The 16,138-nt window shown below is 36.0% G+C and overlaps 1 protein-coding gene across 1 annotated transcript in view; it reads left to right on the plus strand.

Moving 5' to 3' along the window:
* Positions 1-16,138, plus strand: part of DPYD (dihydropyrimidine dehydrogenase) — a 798,492-nt gene that overhangs the window by 570,117 nt on the left and 212,237 nt on the right. The window contains exons 17-18 of the mRNA XM_025872261.2: positions 8,994-9,114; positions 9,935-10,054. Of these exons, the coding sequence (XP_025728046.1) occupies positions 8,994-9,114; positions 9,935-10,054 (241 nt within the window). The remainder of the gene's footprint in view (positions 1-8,993; positions 9,115-9,934; positions 10,055-16,138) is intronic.

Raw genomic sequence — 16,138 nt, forward strand, 5'->3', positions numbered from 1 at the left:
TATAAGGAAAGATCAACTTCTGGGGGGAGCTTAGTATAAATAATTCTAAAAAGAATAAGCTATTTTCAAATATATTTTAAGGATTTTTAGTAAATAATCTTTAATAAAGAGGATTTTAAAGTATCTTAATTTCTTTATACTATGGCCAGTGTATGGTTCTCAAAAAGCATTTGTTTGCCTGTGAAGATAGATCTATAGAGTCTGTGTCAATCTAGATTTGGGGGAAAAAGAGCATAATAAAAACTAAGACAAGGGAAATAGAGATGGAAATGTCCAGCAGAAGCAAAGGAAAATCATTATGAAGCCTCTATATGATCAGCAAGTCATGGATCAACTGTGGATGCAAACAGGGCAACTGCAGGTCAGTTCAGACAGGTGTCAAGACTCAAGGGGGTCTACTATAGAAAGAAATTTGCAAGGGATAAAATACAGAAATACAAGAATTCAGGCAAACGGGATGGATGATGAAAGCAAAAGCATACCTTAGAATACCGTATTAGAGACTCAACACACCTAGAAGAAATTTCCAGATGACCTCTTCATGTTGTTATTGAGGAGGTTGTCATTAATTGGCTTTATTAACAAGAGACTTGGGGCTGGGGTAGGGATTAGGATATACACTGATTTCCCTGGCCATACTCCCTTGCCGAGTAGACCTGGTTTTCAGACACAAAGGCATAATCTTCTCTATTCATGGACTTCTGCACAATCGTTTTCAATGGTCCATATCAGAGTGGTGACTCAGCAGGTTCGGAAAGTAGATGTTTAAACTCTTTAAGATTATTCTGAACTCTCTCTACACAGAGGACACCCATCATTGTCCCTTACCATGTCTTTTAAAGCAGTCTTTTTCTAGGAGAAAAAATTAGACCTGCTTCTTGGCCTTGTTGGCTGGACTAGGCTTGACTCTTTCAAGGACCGTAAGAGATTTGTTTGGATTCAGCTTAACTTTCTTGATTTTATCTCAATGAGATGCCCTGGGGTATTTGGACAAATTAATTTTTCTTCCATGACTTCCTCAGAATATAGCCTAATCCTATCACAGGGAGACTTCCAGAGCCAAGTAGGGAGTTGCTGTATCAGTTGAGGCCTCCAGTAATCAGAGACATACATAGAGTTAGGAGTGTAAAAGGTTTATTGAGGAACAATGCCTATGAAAGGAAAGGGGAGGAAATAGGAGTGGGCAAGGGGAACAGACAGACCCTGATGGAGATATGAGAAAAATCTTTGCCCACCCAGTGGGGGCTCAAGGGCAAAGATCACTGTTAGAGGAATCTTGCATTGGATAGAAATGGCTGACCTTGTACCACAGCTTTGCTGTCACTGGCTAGGGACTCCTCAAGAGGAGCCTGACCTCAGCTTAAAAACTGAGGCTGACCTGAAGGTGTAAGCAGGTCGAGGATGTCAGCTCACCACACTGTTGTGGCGGGGCTTGAGTCTTTTCCTGAAGGAGGATCTGAGTGGTGCATGTGTGTGTCTGCCTGCTTCTGCATGTGTTTGCTAAGAACACTTCAGATCCCAGTTAAGTCACCTGAGCATATCCACACATCAGTTTTGGCAAAAGGTTATATGATTATAACTCAAAAAGTTAACCCCTTAACTTAATCTGAGCTCAGCTGCTTCTTCCTCTCATCCCCCTCCCCCTTCCCTTCCTTCATCTCCTGCTCCACCTCCTCCCCCCCTTCCTTTTTCTTCTTCTTTCCCTAGTATAATATGGGGTTCCTGAAAGAGAGACAGGAGACATTTATACAATAGGACAGTAATAGTGCTGTGAGGAAGTCTCCCTTTGACGCTCACTGCTAGAAAAGTACATGGAACTGGGCAGGAGATGTTCACTGACCCATTTTGGGGGGGCAAGTATATCTTATCCAATTTCATTACCGTGTCAGGTAAGACAATGGATTTCTAGTTTGAATTAGCTAGTAGGATCAAGATAATTGAGGACATCTGAATCTGATTCCGTGGGGACAAATTGTGGAGGGGAAGGTTTGAAATTTGAAAAGTTTAAAGAAGTGACCTCCACTATTAGCACTATTAGTGAGCTGGTGGAAGGGTAGCTAGAGAATCAGAGGGTCATCAGAGAGGACAAAAAGAATGACTCAGAGAGTATCTGGCCATCAAGTATTATCTAAACAGTGCATGACAATGCTCGTCCATTTGTTTCTGAGACTAAGTGTGTGGTAATAAGAACTCTGACACTAGGAATGTCAGAGGAATGGTACACCAAGGAAATGCTGTCTGAAAGGAGGAAAAACAGCGTAAACTATGTCACAGGAAATGTTATTTAAAGGAATAAAGAAGGAATGCAGTTTCCCTTTAGCTGGCAAAAATAGGAGTGTATTCTCCCACCAGGCCCCAGGGATCAAGGACTGGGAGCTGAGGTAGGGATAGTGGTGCAAACTCTAGAGAAGCCTCAATATCCTAAGGATTCAGACAGAAAGGGCCCTGGGCAGCCTGGGACCTCAGGGAGGTCTTCATGAATTGCCAGGCCACAGGAGGGGACAGTTGCCCTCTAAAAACACTTTAACCAGTGAGAGAGGGCATCAGAAGACTTTCCAAACGCCACCGGCTGGTGGGGCAAGAACTACTAATATCTCCAGCTTGTTGCGGCTCCATGGAAGAGAAGAGGCAAGTGTTTTCTTGGTCATTGTGGAAAGCTGATACACATCTAGGAATTCTTCATTTTTTTTTTTTTTTTATTCAACACAGTATTTACTATCTTTAGTGTCTCCGACACTGTGTTAGAGGATCAGGATACAAGTGTAGGATGCATCCCTTAAAAGACTGATAGTGTAGCCGAGAGGGAAAAAACAAAACCATCAATGGGTGGTGATTAAATACTGTGATAAATGAAGGAATAAGGAAATGTTATGGAGGTGTTTAAAAGGCAGTCCTTAACTCATCCATCCTGTGCTGGGGTAGGTTGGGAGGGTTGGTCATGGAGGGCTGCCTTGCGGGTGTTCATTCAAGGGACAGGAGGTGAAGGACATTCTGGGCGAGGAGACAGGAAGAAAGAGAGGCTGAAGTGAGAACCAGAATGGAGAAGGCTGTAGTGCCTGGGAAAGAGAGAACACACAAGCAGTTCCATGTCATCTTCAACTTAAGGCACAAGGGAAGTGGAGAAGAAAGAATATATAAAATATTTTATACACACGTACATTGCATGTATATATACTTACAACATTTTATTTTTTCGCATTTTATGTTTGTTTTATGTACTATCCCCCTGGATTATGAAGTTTGTTTTAAGAATAGAGATAGTGTATTATACATTTTTAAATCACCATTGTCTAACATAAGGTGTAATGCCTAAAACAGTTGTTTATTAGGTTATCCTGGACCCAATAATTTTATATTCTATTTTCTTGAAAAAACTGAAATAAGAAAGCCCGTGTTAATTTATGCAATGTGAGCTCTATCAATTCAACAGTATTTCTTGAGAGCCTACTATGTGCCAAACCCTTGCTATATACTCTGAAATAATCTGAAATGAGAGAGCATTATTAAGATCTCCTTTTTTATACTTAACATCCAACATATATTTCATGTATGTATCTGACTTCTATTTTCTAGTAGACTCTGCCTTCTTTGTTCCACTCATCTTAGGCTCCAGCACAAACGAGTTGGGTGCCTTGTGGTCAAGGAATATTTGTTGAAAAAACAGAATCCACACTGCCTAGAATGCCACCAGCTTTCATTTTTTTGTTTTGTTTTGTTTATATTTAAATACCTTGGAATTGTTTCTTTTTATATATTTTACAAGAAATTTGTGGCTGTATAATTTACCTATAATGAAAAGAACACATTTAGGTGTAGAGTTTGATGTGTTTCAGTAGATGTCTACAGCTGTGTAAACATTACTACAATCCAGTTGTAGAATGTTTCCATTAGACTCAAAAATTCCCTTTGGCCTCTTCCCACTTAATCACTCCCCCACACCCCATCCTAATCCCAGCAACTACTGCTCTGCTTTCTATTAACATAGTTTGTGTGTGTGTGGAATTTCATAGAAATGTGAACATACAGCATTTAAACTCTTGTGTATTTCTTTAGGTGAACATAATTTTTTTTATTAATCCCAAATTGTTGCAACACCCAGTAGATTCGTTTCTCTTTATCACTGAATAACATTCCGGTATGTGGATATGTTACTATTTGTTTATTCATTCACATATTAATGAATATTTGGGTCATTTCCAATTTGGAGCTTTTTTGAAAGAGTTGCCATGAACGTTCACGTGCAAGTCTTTGTGTGGATATATGTTTTCATGTCTCTTGGATATATAATTAAAAGTGAGATTGGTGGGTGGATTGGTATGTGAATGTTTACCTTTTTAGGAAACTACCAGATGATTTTCCAAGGTGACTGTATCATTGTTAGCATTCTTAAATCAGGAAAACCAATTTAAAAAGAGCACATGCTAAACCATAAGTTAATTTAAAACATTCCCATTCTAGTGCACAATCTTTGCATTTACGAATAATTTGACCTGGAGTAGTTAACTCTTTCTGTTCTATTTTATTGACATGGAAGGATAAATACATCATATTTGCCTATTACTCTGAAGCTACATTTAGTCTTAGAAGTATAAATGAAGTACAAGCCTTTATAGTTCTGGTTTACAATTGATGGCTGAATTTCACTTTAGGGAGCAATTTTGCTAAAGAAGATGATGGTTTAGGACATGATAATGGGAAAGAAAATTAAGAAGGTGAAATAGGTACTCAGATTGATCTTCTGGGCCCTAGTTCTCTCTGTCAGAGAAGTGGACATAATAAAAATGCTAGCTACTTCCTGGCATTCATGTGAATTAAGACTTAGGAGTTCCTTAGTGGAAAACATTTATAACTGGTAAAATTTTTCAGTGGATTCATTGAAATGCCACCTTCTAAGACAGCCATTTTGAAAAGAATTGTACGGAGTGAAAATTACCAGGGAAATTGGAGAGAAATGTTTCTTAAAGTCAAAAATTTCATTTGTAATTTAGCTTATCAAGAAATTCTCACAGCCTCATTCTCCAATGCTTGTTCTTTTGCACAAGGCATGAAACCAGTGAGATTTGATGCCCTAGGAAATTGGTGAAAATGCCTGTCCTACAATGGAGAGGTCATCTCAGGGGTGTCACAAGCAACAAGGTATATCATTTACAGAACCAGAACACCTTTAATATGTAACTAGAGACATACTAGTTACTAGATTAAAAATTATCTTACAGCCCAGATAAAAAAGGAAGCTTTAAAAATAAAATTTAAGTTTTAAACTTCCTAGAGTTAGAAATTGTTATCTTATGGCGCAGATAGAAAATAAAGCTTTAAAAACAGTTTTGAACGGTGGAAACTACTGTAGCAGTCTACTCAGAGCTACATTTTCTAGTTTTTGTTGTTGTTGTTTGGTTTTCATAGGGATCGATTCCAGAGTGTATTAATTGCAAGCAGACTCAGGGAGGCTCCCCATTAAAGTTGTTGAAGAGACCAAAATTGTCTTTTAGCTCGCTTTCATCTTTTTGTCAGCAGGTCTGGTCTGGTACCTTGGCCTCAATGCAGTACCCTCAAGACCACCAGGTGCTTCCCCAGCCCTGCTACTCATGCCTTTAAGGGCTTCAGCAATTTCTTGCTTATCTTATCACACACACCTCTGTCACAGAAAAACTCACTCTGTTGCCTCAGAGCATTCTTTGGTGATCACATGAATAACAAAAAGCTTAACAGGTGCTAAAGAAGTATACACACCTACACACACAGTTGCTGTGGGAGAGTTGCCAATCATGGTCAGGGATAAGCATTATTAATACCTGTAGGAAGAGCCAATAAAGACTTCAAGATCTAGGTAGACTTTTTGTAGATTAGACTCTTTAAAGGTCTCGTTAAGTTTTTTTTTTTTCCCCCATCATTACCCACTCTTTTTTTTTTTTTTCCGAATTATCCCAGATTTGTAAGGAAGTCTTGACTTTTTCATGCTTTTAGAAATTATTTATCATAAAATATACCCAGGTTTTGGGAGTGGTGGGTGGCTGGATGGCTTAGTCCGTTAAGCCTCTACCTTCAGCTCAGGTCATGATCTTAGGGTCCTGGGATGGGGTCTTGTGTCAGGCTCCCTGCTCAGTGGGGAGTCTGCTTCTCCCTCTGCCCCTCCCCCCCTGCTCATGATACCTCCCCCTCTCTCTCTCAAATAAATAAATAAAATCTTTAAAAATATATATATATACTCAGGTTTTTTTTTAAACCTAGGCATAGTCTATATTTTGATGAATCTATAAAGAAATCAATTGAAAATATTCTGTGTATTTATTTATTTTTCTTTCTTTGACACCACTGCTTTTTGAGTGTCTACAATGCTTGGTGCCTAGAAATAGAAAAGCAGTCCAGAATTGCTTGGTTTTATTTACTTTTTGTGGGTGTGGATAATGTTAAAGTTTCAATTTGTCAGAAATAATAATACCTTTGTGTGTTTCCTATCTTGAAGAAGTGGGGGGGGCATTAGAAATTGTCTAAAACTTATTTGTTTCAATAAGATTTTAAAAACTGGCTTTAATGGGTGACACCATCTGATGCTATCACTAGAAAACTGAGAAGGTCAAGTTGCAGAAACACTATTAATTGCTTTTAGATCTCAAACATTAATATCAAAAGTGTGAGGAAACCAGGAAAGTGTGAATAGTTACAGTGTGTCCTTTAATTTCCCAAAGTATACAGATTCATTTTATCATGTTATTAGCCTCCCCACATTTCTAGTTGTATTAGAATATTCCCTATTATGTATGTCAAGCTAAACTTTACAATTTAAAGAACAGTCACTAATTTTTACAATCATATTAGTCAGAAGTTGTTTTTAAAATTCCCAGGTAATCAAATTCTGTTTTCAGCTGGGTATGAAGATTAGTTAGCAAGTGGCTTGTCTGAGTATGAAGATGAGAAAAAATATTATCTGAACACCAGGAACCTTACTTATAGAAGTATAGGATGGTCAAATTATGGTATCTCAAAATAGAGACAGATGATTCGAGTAAGTAATGGTACCAAGGGACCATATTTTTTTTTTTTACAAAAACTGAAAAACTTTGAGCAAATTCCAAATTGTTAAACAGTGTGTAAAAGGCATTCACTTCAAGTATTCAACTGGTGAGAATGAACAGAAAAAAAGTGTGACAAATGTTCAAAGTAAATTATTAAGACATGGTAGTCAATAGTATTGAAAGCCACTTAGAAGCCTATATCAGATTATTAGTGTTTACTCTATTGGAACCAAATACTATTTTATATTTGTTTCAGTAATTCTTATCAGGCTACCTTCCACATACTATGCAATTCAAGTGATCTTTAAATTATTGTCAAATTCTATCTTAAAGAGAGCTTTCACAAAGGACATGCAATTCATATCATCTAGAGTTACTGTCATTTCTAGGCTAAGTCCCATGGAAATTCATAACTTAAAAATGAAAGTCAGAAAGATGCAACTGCCTTCATAATGCCAATGCAGCGGTTATAAATATTTCATGAACATTGCATGGGCAGGGGCAGATCTCCATTTTCATGAGTTAGAATTTGTACAGCTAAGTCTCCAGATTTTACTATTCATAATGCATAGTATGCCCTGTAGAGCATTCCATATAGTGCTTTTTTAATATTTATGTTTAATGAAGAAATTACTGTTCTAAAAAGAGAACAAACCAAATCAAAGATTTTTTGTTAAAATTATGAGTTTTGCTGAATAGAGATGGTAACAACCAACAGAAATTCCCTCATTGCTGTATCTTAGCACATAAATGCCTAACTTTTAGAGTAATACAAGATGACAGATCAAGACACATTAAACATAAGTGAAAAGGTTCTTTCTAAAGGTTATAACATTAGAAATCTCATCTTAAAAGAATTTGAAAGGTTAAAATGCAAAGAGCAACTTTCTTACCTATAAAAATATTAATTACAAATGATATACTGGCCTACTGTTTCATAGTTTAAATATATGTCTATATTTTTCTGGGTTTTTCTTTTATTCAAAAAACATTTTAACTTGCTAAGATAATATTACCAAGTTCAATAATGAATTGCTATTGCATATTTTAAGGTAATTTATCAAAGTGCATTATCAGTACCTGTCAGAATAAATTTTGCACTAAAAGTAATAAAAAAAAAAAGACTATTGTATGTGTTGAAATCAAAGAACATTGCCACAGCTAAGTTATTTTCAATGGAAAGGATAGGTGATTGCCCTCTAAATGATACTTGTCCCATGAGAAAATAGAAGCCTGAAAAATCGCAGGAAACAGGCACAGGAAAATGTCTGTTCCTTGCTTTTAAAAACGAGCATTTGATATTTTATTTCATTTTTGTCATTTTAATCAATTCTTTCAAGTAGATGAATGTTAAAAAGTGCTTCACAGATCTTGGTAACATTTACAAAAGTAAACTAAGTTACTGATCAGCTCATGTATAATCCAAGGCTGAATTATTCCCTATTAGCATACACTATATATCATAATTAGATTGATTAGGAAGTCACGGCTTTTCTTTTGAATATACTTCATCAAGACGAAGTCTTCTAATAGTGGAAACAACAGACTTCAGTTATAATATCATCCACCCTGGAATCAGCAGCTTAAGTATTTTTTATTAAGTTTAAGCCAATGCGGTCGCTGGAAATTCTGTAATATTTACTGAATATACCACCAGAAGTTTATGTTTCACTCCTGGTATTATTTAACTGGTAGTGGAAAACACTTTCTTCCATTTGGTTCTTCGTAATTTTATTTTCCAAAGGCTCCCTTGAGGAATTTAACCTTTATGTGATGAATTTGCAGTTCACTGGAAGTGTGTTAACCTTAGTTCCCTAATGAGTCTAGGTGTAATACTGAGGCGGAATTGAGAAATAGATCATGTAGCTCATTGTCAAGTTGGATTTGTCTTGCACATATCCAGCTTTGCTGTTGTTCCAGTACACATTTTGATCACAATTCTTTAATTATGTTCTATATTTAACCGACCTATTTGAACAGGATCCAGAGCTGGTACGGAACATCTGTCGCTGGGTGAGGCAAGCTGTTCAGATTCCTTTTTTTGCCAAGTTGACCCCAAATGTCACTGATATCGTAAGCATTGCAAGAGCTGCAAAGGAAGGTAAGAACTAGACTTGTGTCAGTTGTCTAGTTTTGAAAGTATGGGCCTGAAGTATGTGCCATTCCAAAGTATATCTTTATCCACAAACATTTGTGTGTCTTTGTTTAGAGTTTAAGAAAAGTACTAAATTGAGCACTTGATCTCCCAAATGCAGTAGGTTCACACCTGGACTCAAGCTAGTAAATAGACTCTAAACAAGGACATTTATAATCTTTCTTGATAAACACCTGCTTCATGCACAAAGAATTATGGAACAAAATCATGATCACAGTGAACCACTCCAAAATAAATGACCTTGTAATGTAACAATCCAGCAGTAGCATTTGAACCTTTAATGAAGTACAAAGCAAAAAGATACCAGCTTCCACAATATGAAATTTCTTGTGAGTTCCCTTTATATTTGATAGGGCCTAGTATACTGCCTTAAACATATGTCTAATAAATATCTGTTGAACACATAAATCATACAGGCAGTGAATGATTTTATAAATCATATATGCCATACCCTATCCAATGGAAATTGCATCTTGATTTGCAAAGGTATTGTAAACTACCTGGGAAATAACACCAATTACAAAACATTTGAAATCTATCAATCTGTATAATAAATGGAAAAATGAATTGATGGGAATTAAAAATTTTTATGTCTAGCATTTTAATAAGCATAATGGTAGGACTGAAGTTAGTAAAGTCATTGAGGGAAGGAAATGTTCTCAAGAGAAAGAGTGTTCATGTTCCTGGGTTGTGTGGGTTTGAATGGCTTTTGACCATTGTCCCTTTAAAAAAAAATCTCAAGTAAATGATGAAGTGTTTTCCATAGGTGGTGCAGATGGTGTTACAGCCACCAACACTGTCTCAGGTCTAATGGGATTAAAAGCTGATGGCACACCTTGGCCAGCAGTGGGCTTTGGGAAGCGGACTACATACGGAGGAGTGTCTGGTAGGTGTTGCCCTCTGCTTGCATTTTGCTTCCTTGAAGGTTGCTGAAAAATCAGAGGTCATGTTACAAGCAAGTATATCATGTCTTGTATGATCCCAAATTCTGATAACTCATTGCTGATCAAAATTCCTAATAGTTATGACAGATGGAACATATTGAGTGAGAAGGCTCAAGTGACTGATAGCAAAAGATGAGAGAATACCAAGATAGGGTTGTGTGTGAATTCGATTCTCTCGTGGTCTATGCTCTTCTCAGAATTTGTCATTGTCACGAATGTCTTGTCACTTACTAGTAAGGGCTGATACCAGTGCCGTCACAGAGAAAAACATAAGAACCCTGATGATAATATCTTTTTCAGAGTCTGAATTTGTTTCACTTTTACTAGAATTTTGAAATCTACCTTCTTCAAAAAATCTTGCTTTCATAACTGTCCCCAACGAATTCTTAAAACTGCATTTATGTCGGCAGCTGAGAGGACATTTCAGACCTCACACCTTTGCGTATCTTTCCTCATCATCAAACACTTGCATTTAAAACAGAAACAAGTTTTAATCCCAATGTGTCATTCAGTATCTTTGCCCTGTGCACTCTGTTGCTGTGACAACATGAACTTGGTCTTGCAAAGACAATGCTGTAAGGTTCTTGACTGTACTGGTATGGGGATTAGTCTCCTTGGTGATAGAGACAGTGGTAAATATACATAATATAGCAGTGTCCCACTGTTCGAGAAAAGCATTGCTGAATCAGACCAAAATATGCTTTTGGAAGAGGCTGGGTAGACACAAATAAAGCACTATCCATGCTGAGGTATTGTATTTTGAGAGCATGAAGTGTGTCTATGAGCCACGATTTTTAAAAAATTATATTCTGCTTTTAACTGAATGCCATTCGCATTCCCACAATGTCAGAAAGAGGAAAGCTGATGAGAAACACCTGCTCAGGGTCCAGACACAAACTCTCTTTTATCAGGAGCTATCAAACAGAGCCTTAAATATTATTGTAACGCAGAATAACGTGGACCGCGTTAGCATGTGCCGCAGAGAGTCAAGAGACTCCAGAGTTGGGCTGTAACATGCACTATGTTTTCTGTCAGCCCATTTCAATTTTTCCAGCCTGCCATGTTGACAGCAAGAGAATAAAGGAGGTCACAGAGGGTGCTGAACATTAAAAATTAATAAAAGAACTATTGCAGTAGTATTTTATATAAGTAACACCATTCACGTTTTCTCATTTAAGCTGCAATTTCTGAATATTCTCCCATACTATAACTCAGTCTAATAAAACTACAAAATTACAGCATTAGAAAAAGTCTTTTGTGCTGTAGTCTTTAAGCATACACACACTGGAAATTATAGTGCTACCTGAAAACAAGTTCAGCTATACCTCAGGGCCTGTTAACATTTCCATGAAACTCTATTTCTAAGATTTATAAACTCATATATAAATATTCACTTGGGCTATAAGCTCAGCTAAGCCTGGGTGGAACTTTCATTTTAAACCACAAAAAGTCCCTAACATTTTTAAGGGCTTGTACCTCATTTCTAATAGGTTCTATATTAAGTCCCTTCACATTAAACAGTCTGTTTTGAAAATAGCCTTTCTCCATATTGACAAAATTGATAGAATTTCTCTCCTTTAAAGCAGTGTTGGCTTTAATTTAAAGGTAGTAGAATCTGAAAAGCAGTTTAAATAGGCAATAATAATATATTTGAGGACAGAAGCAAGTACTATAACAGAGTACCTTCAGAGTGAGTTATAACAAAACCTGGCCTCCCAAAACTGTGTTAAATAATAATGGCTTCAAATTTTAGGAATGATGGAAATATCAAAATGGCTAAATACCATTCCTACTTTTATCAAGCATGGGTGTCAAGACTTCAAATGCTGCTTCAATGTAGAATATCATACAAAATAAGATTAAAAAAATTACCACAGCACAGTGCTAATACTTTCCCGAGTATTCTCAAGCACTGGAGTGTCTGCTTTTAGAAGAACAGCTTGAATCGCAGATTTTTTTTTTTTTAAGTGAAAGCTGAAAAGTATTCAATTTTGGATAGCCACCTGAAATACAACACATACTTTCCATTGCCAGGAAGGAGTGTTTTTCCCCTTCAATATTCTCCAGCTCTCTATTCAGTCTTTATTATTTTTTCTCAGAATAAGATTGCTGCTATTTGACATGAAGGTTTTGTTTTGTTTAAATGGGAAATAATGAGGTACTTGGGGTACTGCACATGCTATAGAAAAATGGTCACATTCTGTAATGTCTTTCTAAAGCACACTAGCTAATAAGGGGCAGTGACTAGCATTGGGAAGACAGAACCTCAGCCAGGGAATGTCAGTTGGATTATTTCAAACATGATTAGTCTGGATGCTAGAGTACTTTAAAGCAATGTTTTCCAAACTTTGGTTCCCAACTCATGAGTGTACAATGGAACCAAGTTAAGGAACTATAATCAACATTTAAAAAAAATCAAAAAGAACAGAAAAAAATGTCAGAATGCTTGGCACACAGATGGGATAAACATTGGTCAAACATCTTTTTCAGTTATACACGTAATATACACACAAGTTGTGTGTGTGTGTGTGTGTGTGTGTGTGTGTGTGTGTGTGTGTTTATTTCTATCCTGGGTCATGATGTAAAATGAGTTTTTTATTATGATTAACTTCAAAAATTCGGAAAGCTACTGATTAGAGGGAGGTCTCTTTATTTAATAAAAGAAGTCATTAAGCCTCTAGAAGTCATTAAACAAGGTTAGTTCTATTTGTTGCAGTTTAAAATTTTTTATCAAGAGCAAGAGTTAGATTCCGAGATCTCATCCTCAGCTTTGTTATTTTAGAAACTGCATTTTTCCAACTCATCTATAGGTGATTAGAATCTGGGGGTGGGGGCTGGCGGAGGCAAAACATATGAAGCAAATCCATAATGGAATGATTTATAAACCTGAATTTCAATTGGAGATACACGTGGCAAGATTCATGCTCCATGAGTCCATTAAAGGTTGAATTGTAAAATTAAAAGTGATTTCATAGTGAGAACAGTATCAAAAGAAAGCTTAGTTGGTATTCATAAGGAAGATTTTCGTGAAACTAAGATGGCTAATTCAGCTCTCCACCATACAAATACTCCTGTCTAAATTACCAACTCTTAGTTCCTTGCCTATCTTCGGGCAGTGGAGACTTTACACTGCAAGTTCTTACCATCTAACTTTCCTTTTTCTGGAATCCGTGCAGAAATCTTTTTTTTTTTTTTAATATCAAACAACAGTTAGTTCATATGTCACCAAACAGTTGAGCAGATTATTGTTTTGTTTTGTTTCTGGGGGATTCCGTGCCTTTATTTATTTCATTGGAAGAACCACTGATCTCATCAGTAACATTATTTATGAACCCCATCCTTGAGTGAATTACTGATTATTTTTCCTAGTTTTGGTTTACTTATTTTTTTCTTGTGTTAGTTTCAAATTTTGACCTTTTTCCTGGCCTTATCCACAAATAATGAAAGAATGTTAAGATAGCTCTTAACTCAGTGATTACTATCACCTGGGTAAATGGTGTCGTCCAACTGTGGTGTGACATTTTCACAGTCAGTCTTCCCTGTGGAAAAGATTCTTTTAGAAATGGTTAAGAATGAGTCCTGCATGACATAACCAAAGATACATCTTACTTGCAACTGACTTCGTGAGGATGGTATTTATTAATTTCTAGCTGCTTGAGGAGAAACAGTAATCAAGGATCTTTCAGTGGGGTAAACTCATTTGAAAGAATTATTCCTTGTTGTGTTTTAAGTGCTTCTTTCTATTGATGGGGGATGGGCATATTTTTTAGGTTTGTTATATAATTCCATCATCCTGTATATATTCTGTTTGTTATACATACATACACCCGAAAAGGGAAAAGATATGAAATTTCTCGGCAGAAGGCACTTTGAAACGATGATGGATGCTTTTGGTTCAATTAATTCACTTCCTAGAAGCTTGGAAAATTAAGTCATTGATTTACATTATTTTATTTACCACATTTGTTCTATTTACCCAAAAAAGGAAATTCTTGTTCTCAGTTTCAATATTGGATGCCTTTTTGAAATTATTGTCTGTACCAACCTGCTGAGTTAAAACAATAGAACACAGTTTATTTAATAGTAATACCTATAAATTCTAATACTGATTTCTGAATAATTCATCAGAGATGGCTTCAAGATTTGATCTCTATTTCAGGAGCCCAAATTTACTAATTACATATAGGATATTACAGATTTAAGAGATGATTGTGTATTTCTTAACAAATGACAATGGCATACTCCATAAATGCCCTTACACTCTAAAAAAAATAACGAACGATTTGAAATCCAGCTATTAGGCACTGAACTCTGAATTCTAATAGTTCTAAGTCTCCTAAAGGTGTTTTCATTGTAAAACCAACCAGGGAAACACCGATAAAAGAAGGTACAAGTTAGAAATTTGCTAGTATTTTGTAACTCTGTGCCAGTGTATGGGCTAGAAGTGGGTACAAAGTGTATAGCTCAAAAAACTTGCACAAACATGAATCAGCATAATAGCTTAAAAATAATCTTCACTCTATACTGCATATTTTATATTCATGTTTAAAAAGTTACTTAGGCATGATTGTTGGGACCATACAGTGACTTAGCTGTGTTGAACTGAGGTACTGGGCATTATGTAAATGCAAATGCAATGTAACCCATTCCAGTCATGAACTTAAACTTATTTTGATCTATTTATTAGTGTATTTTTGTAAAATGAGGAAGATGACAAAACACATAGATTGAAAACCCAAAAGTTACAATTTGCTTTGAACAGCTATTCACCCACATGCAAGCAACTGAAGATTTTGGCAAGATTGCTTTAAGTTCTTGCACCATACATTACAATTATATCATAAAGTGCAGTATTGGTATTTTTTTATGGGGAGTAGTTGTTAATGGGCTGGACTTTTTTTATTGTCAATCACATAATTACTGATGCATAAAATCCTTTTAGAAAAACACGCCTACTCACTGTCATAAAATTTCACCTATCTATTGTAACCATCTTTATCAATAAGAGCTTAGATTTTAATACTGAAATGTCTAAAATAACCTGAAAGATAAAGGTAACATTTAAATGAATAAAAAAAGCACTGATAAATTATGCCAAAAAGAATAATTAAAAGGAGAACCTTTCACTTTATACTCACTCATCTCTTTTCTTTTGTGTGTGTGTGTACAAAATTGCAAAAAATATAGTCTATTCACATAAATATTCTTAAATATTTATTTATTTATTCTATAAATATTCTCATCACAAGTTTAACTGATCAAATTACTAAATACCTTGTTATATAAATATATGTACTATATTTGCAGAACAGTCAAAGTAGGCATATCAAATAAAGATGCTGAATTACAATTTTCATTATAAATTACCAGTTTGGTTGAGAGAAGCTCACCATTAGAACTATTCTCATTTAAATCATGCTCATTTGAATATATTCATGTACAGATTGACAAAGAATCCCCTTTTGCATTATATTGCTTTTCCTGGAGCCCGAATTTCACACTGTTTGGCTGTCGTTGGTCTGTGCAGGAGATCAGAGCCCTAATAATAGATTTTTGACGGTGAGCTCGCCTGCTACCTGCCCTACACAAATCCTCACTGTTCATGTTTGCTTCATGGCAACAAAGCAGACAGAAGGAAAATGCCAAGTGCTGAGTTTGAGGTACAGCCTTGCCTTGGCTTGACATTTCAGCAGAATAGCAGTTTATGAGATGCATAATTTTTCATCTGGGACTCAGCTGCCATATTCATAGACGCTTACAGCTCATCGACGGACTGGAGCAAGGGCAAAGGTTTAAAGCGTAGATCAAGGTCTACATCCTTTCCGTAGGTATTTTAAAACAACTATTGTCCTGCAGATAAATGGTAAAATCAAAAAGTATTTAAGAGCCAACAAATTCATGGCCATGTGGATATTATATATGTTTTCTTTTATTCAAAATTAGGAAAATAAATTAATGTCTATATCACCTCCTAAGAAAATATTCGATAGACTTTGTAAACCAAAGGACTCTGACAAGCGTATTAA

This window comes from Callorhinus ursinus, unplaced genomic scaffold (assembly GCF_003265705.2).
Source record: "Callorhinus ursinus isolate GAN/ISIS: 27379988/994484 unplaced genomic scaffold, GSC_fseal_2.0 scaffold9, whole genome shotgun sequence".
NCBI classification, from domain to species: Eukaryota; Metazoa; Chordata; class Mammalia; order Carnivora; family Otariidae; genus Callorhinus; species Callorhinus ursinus.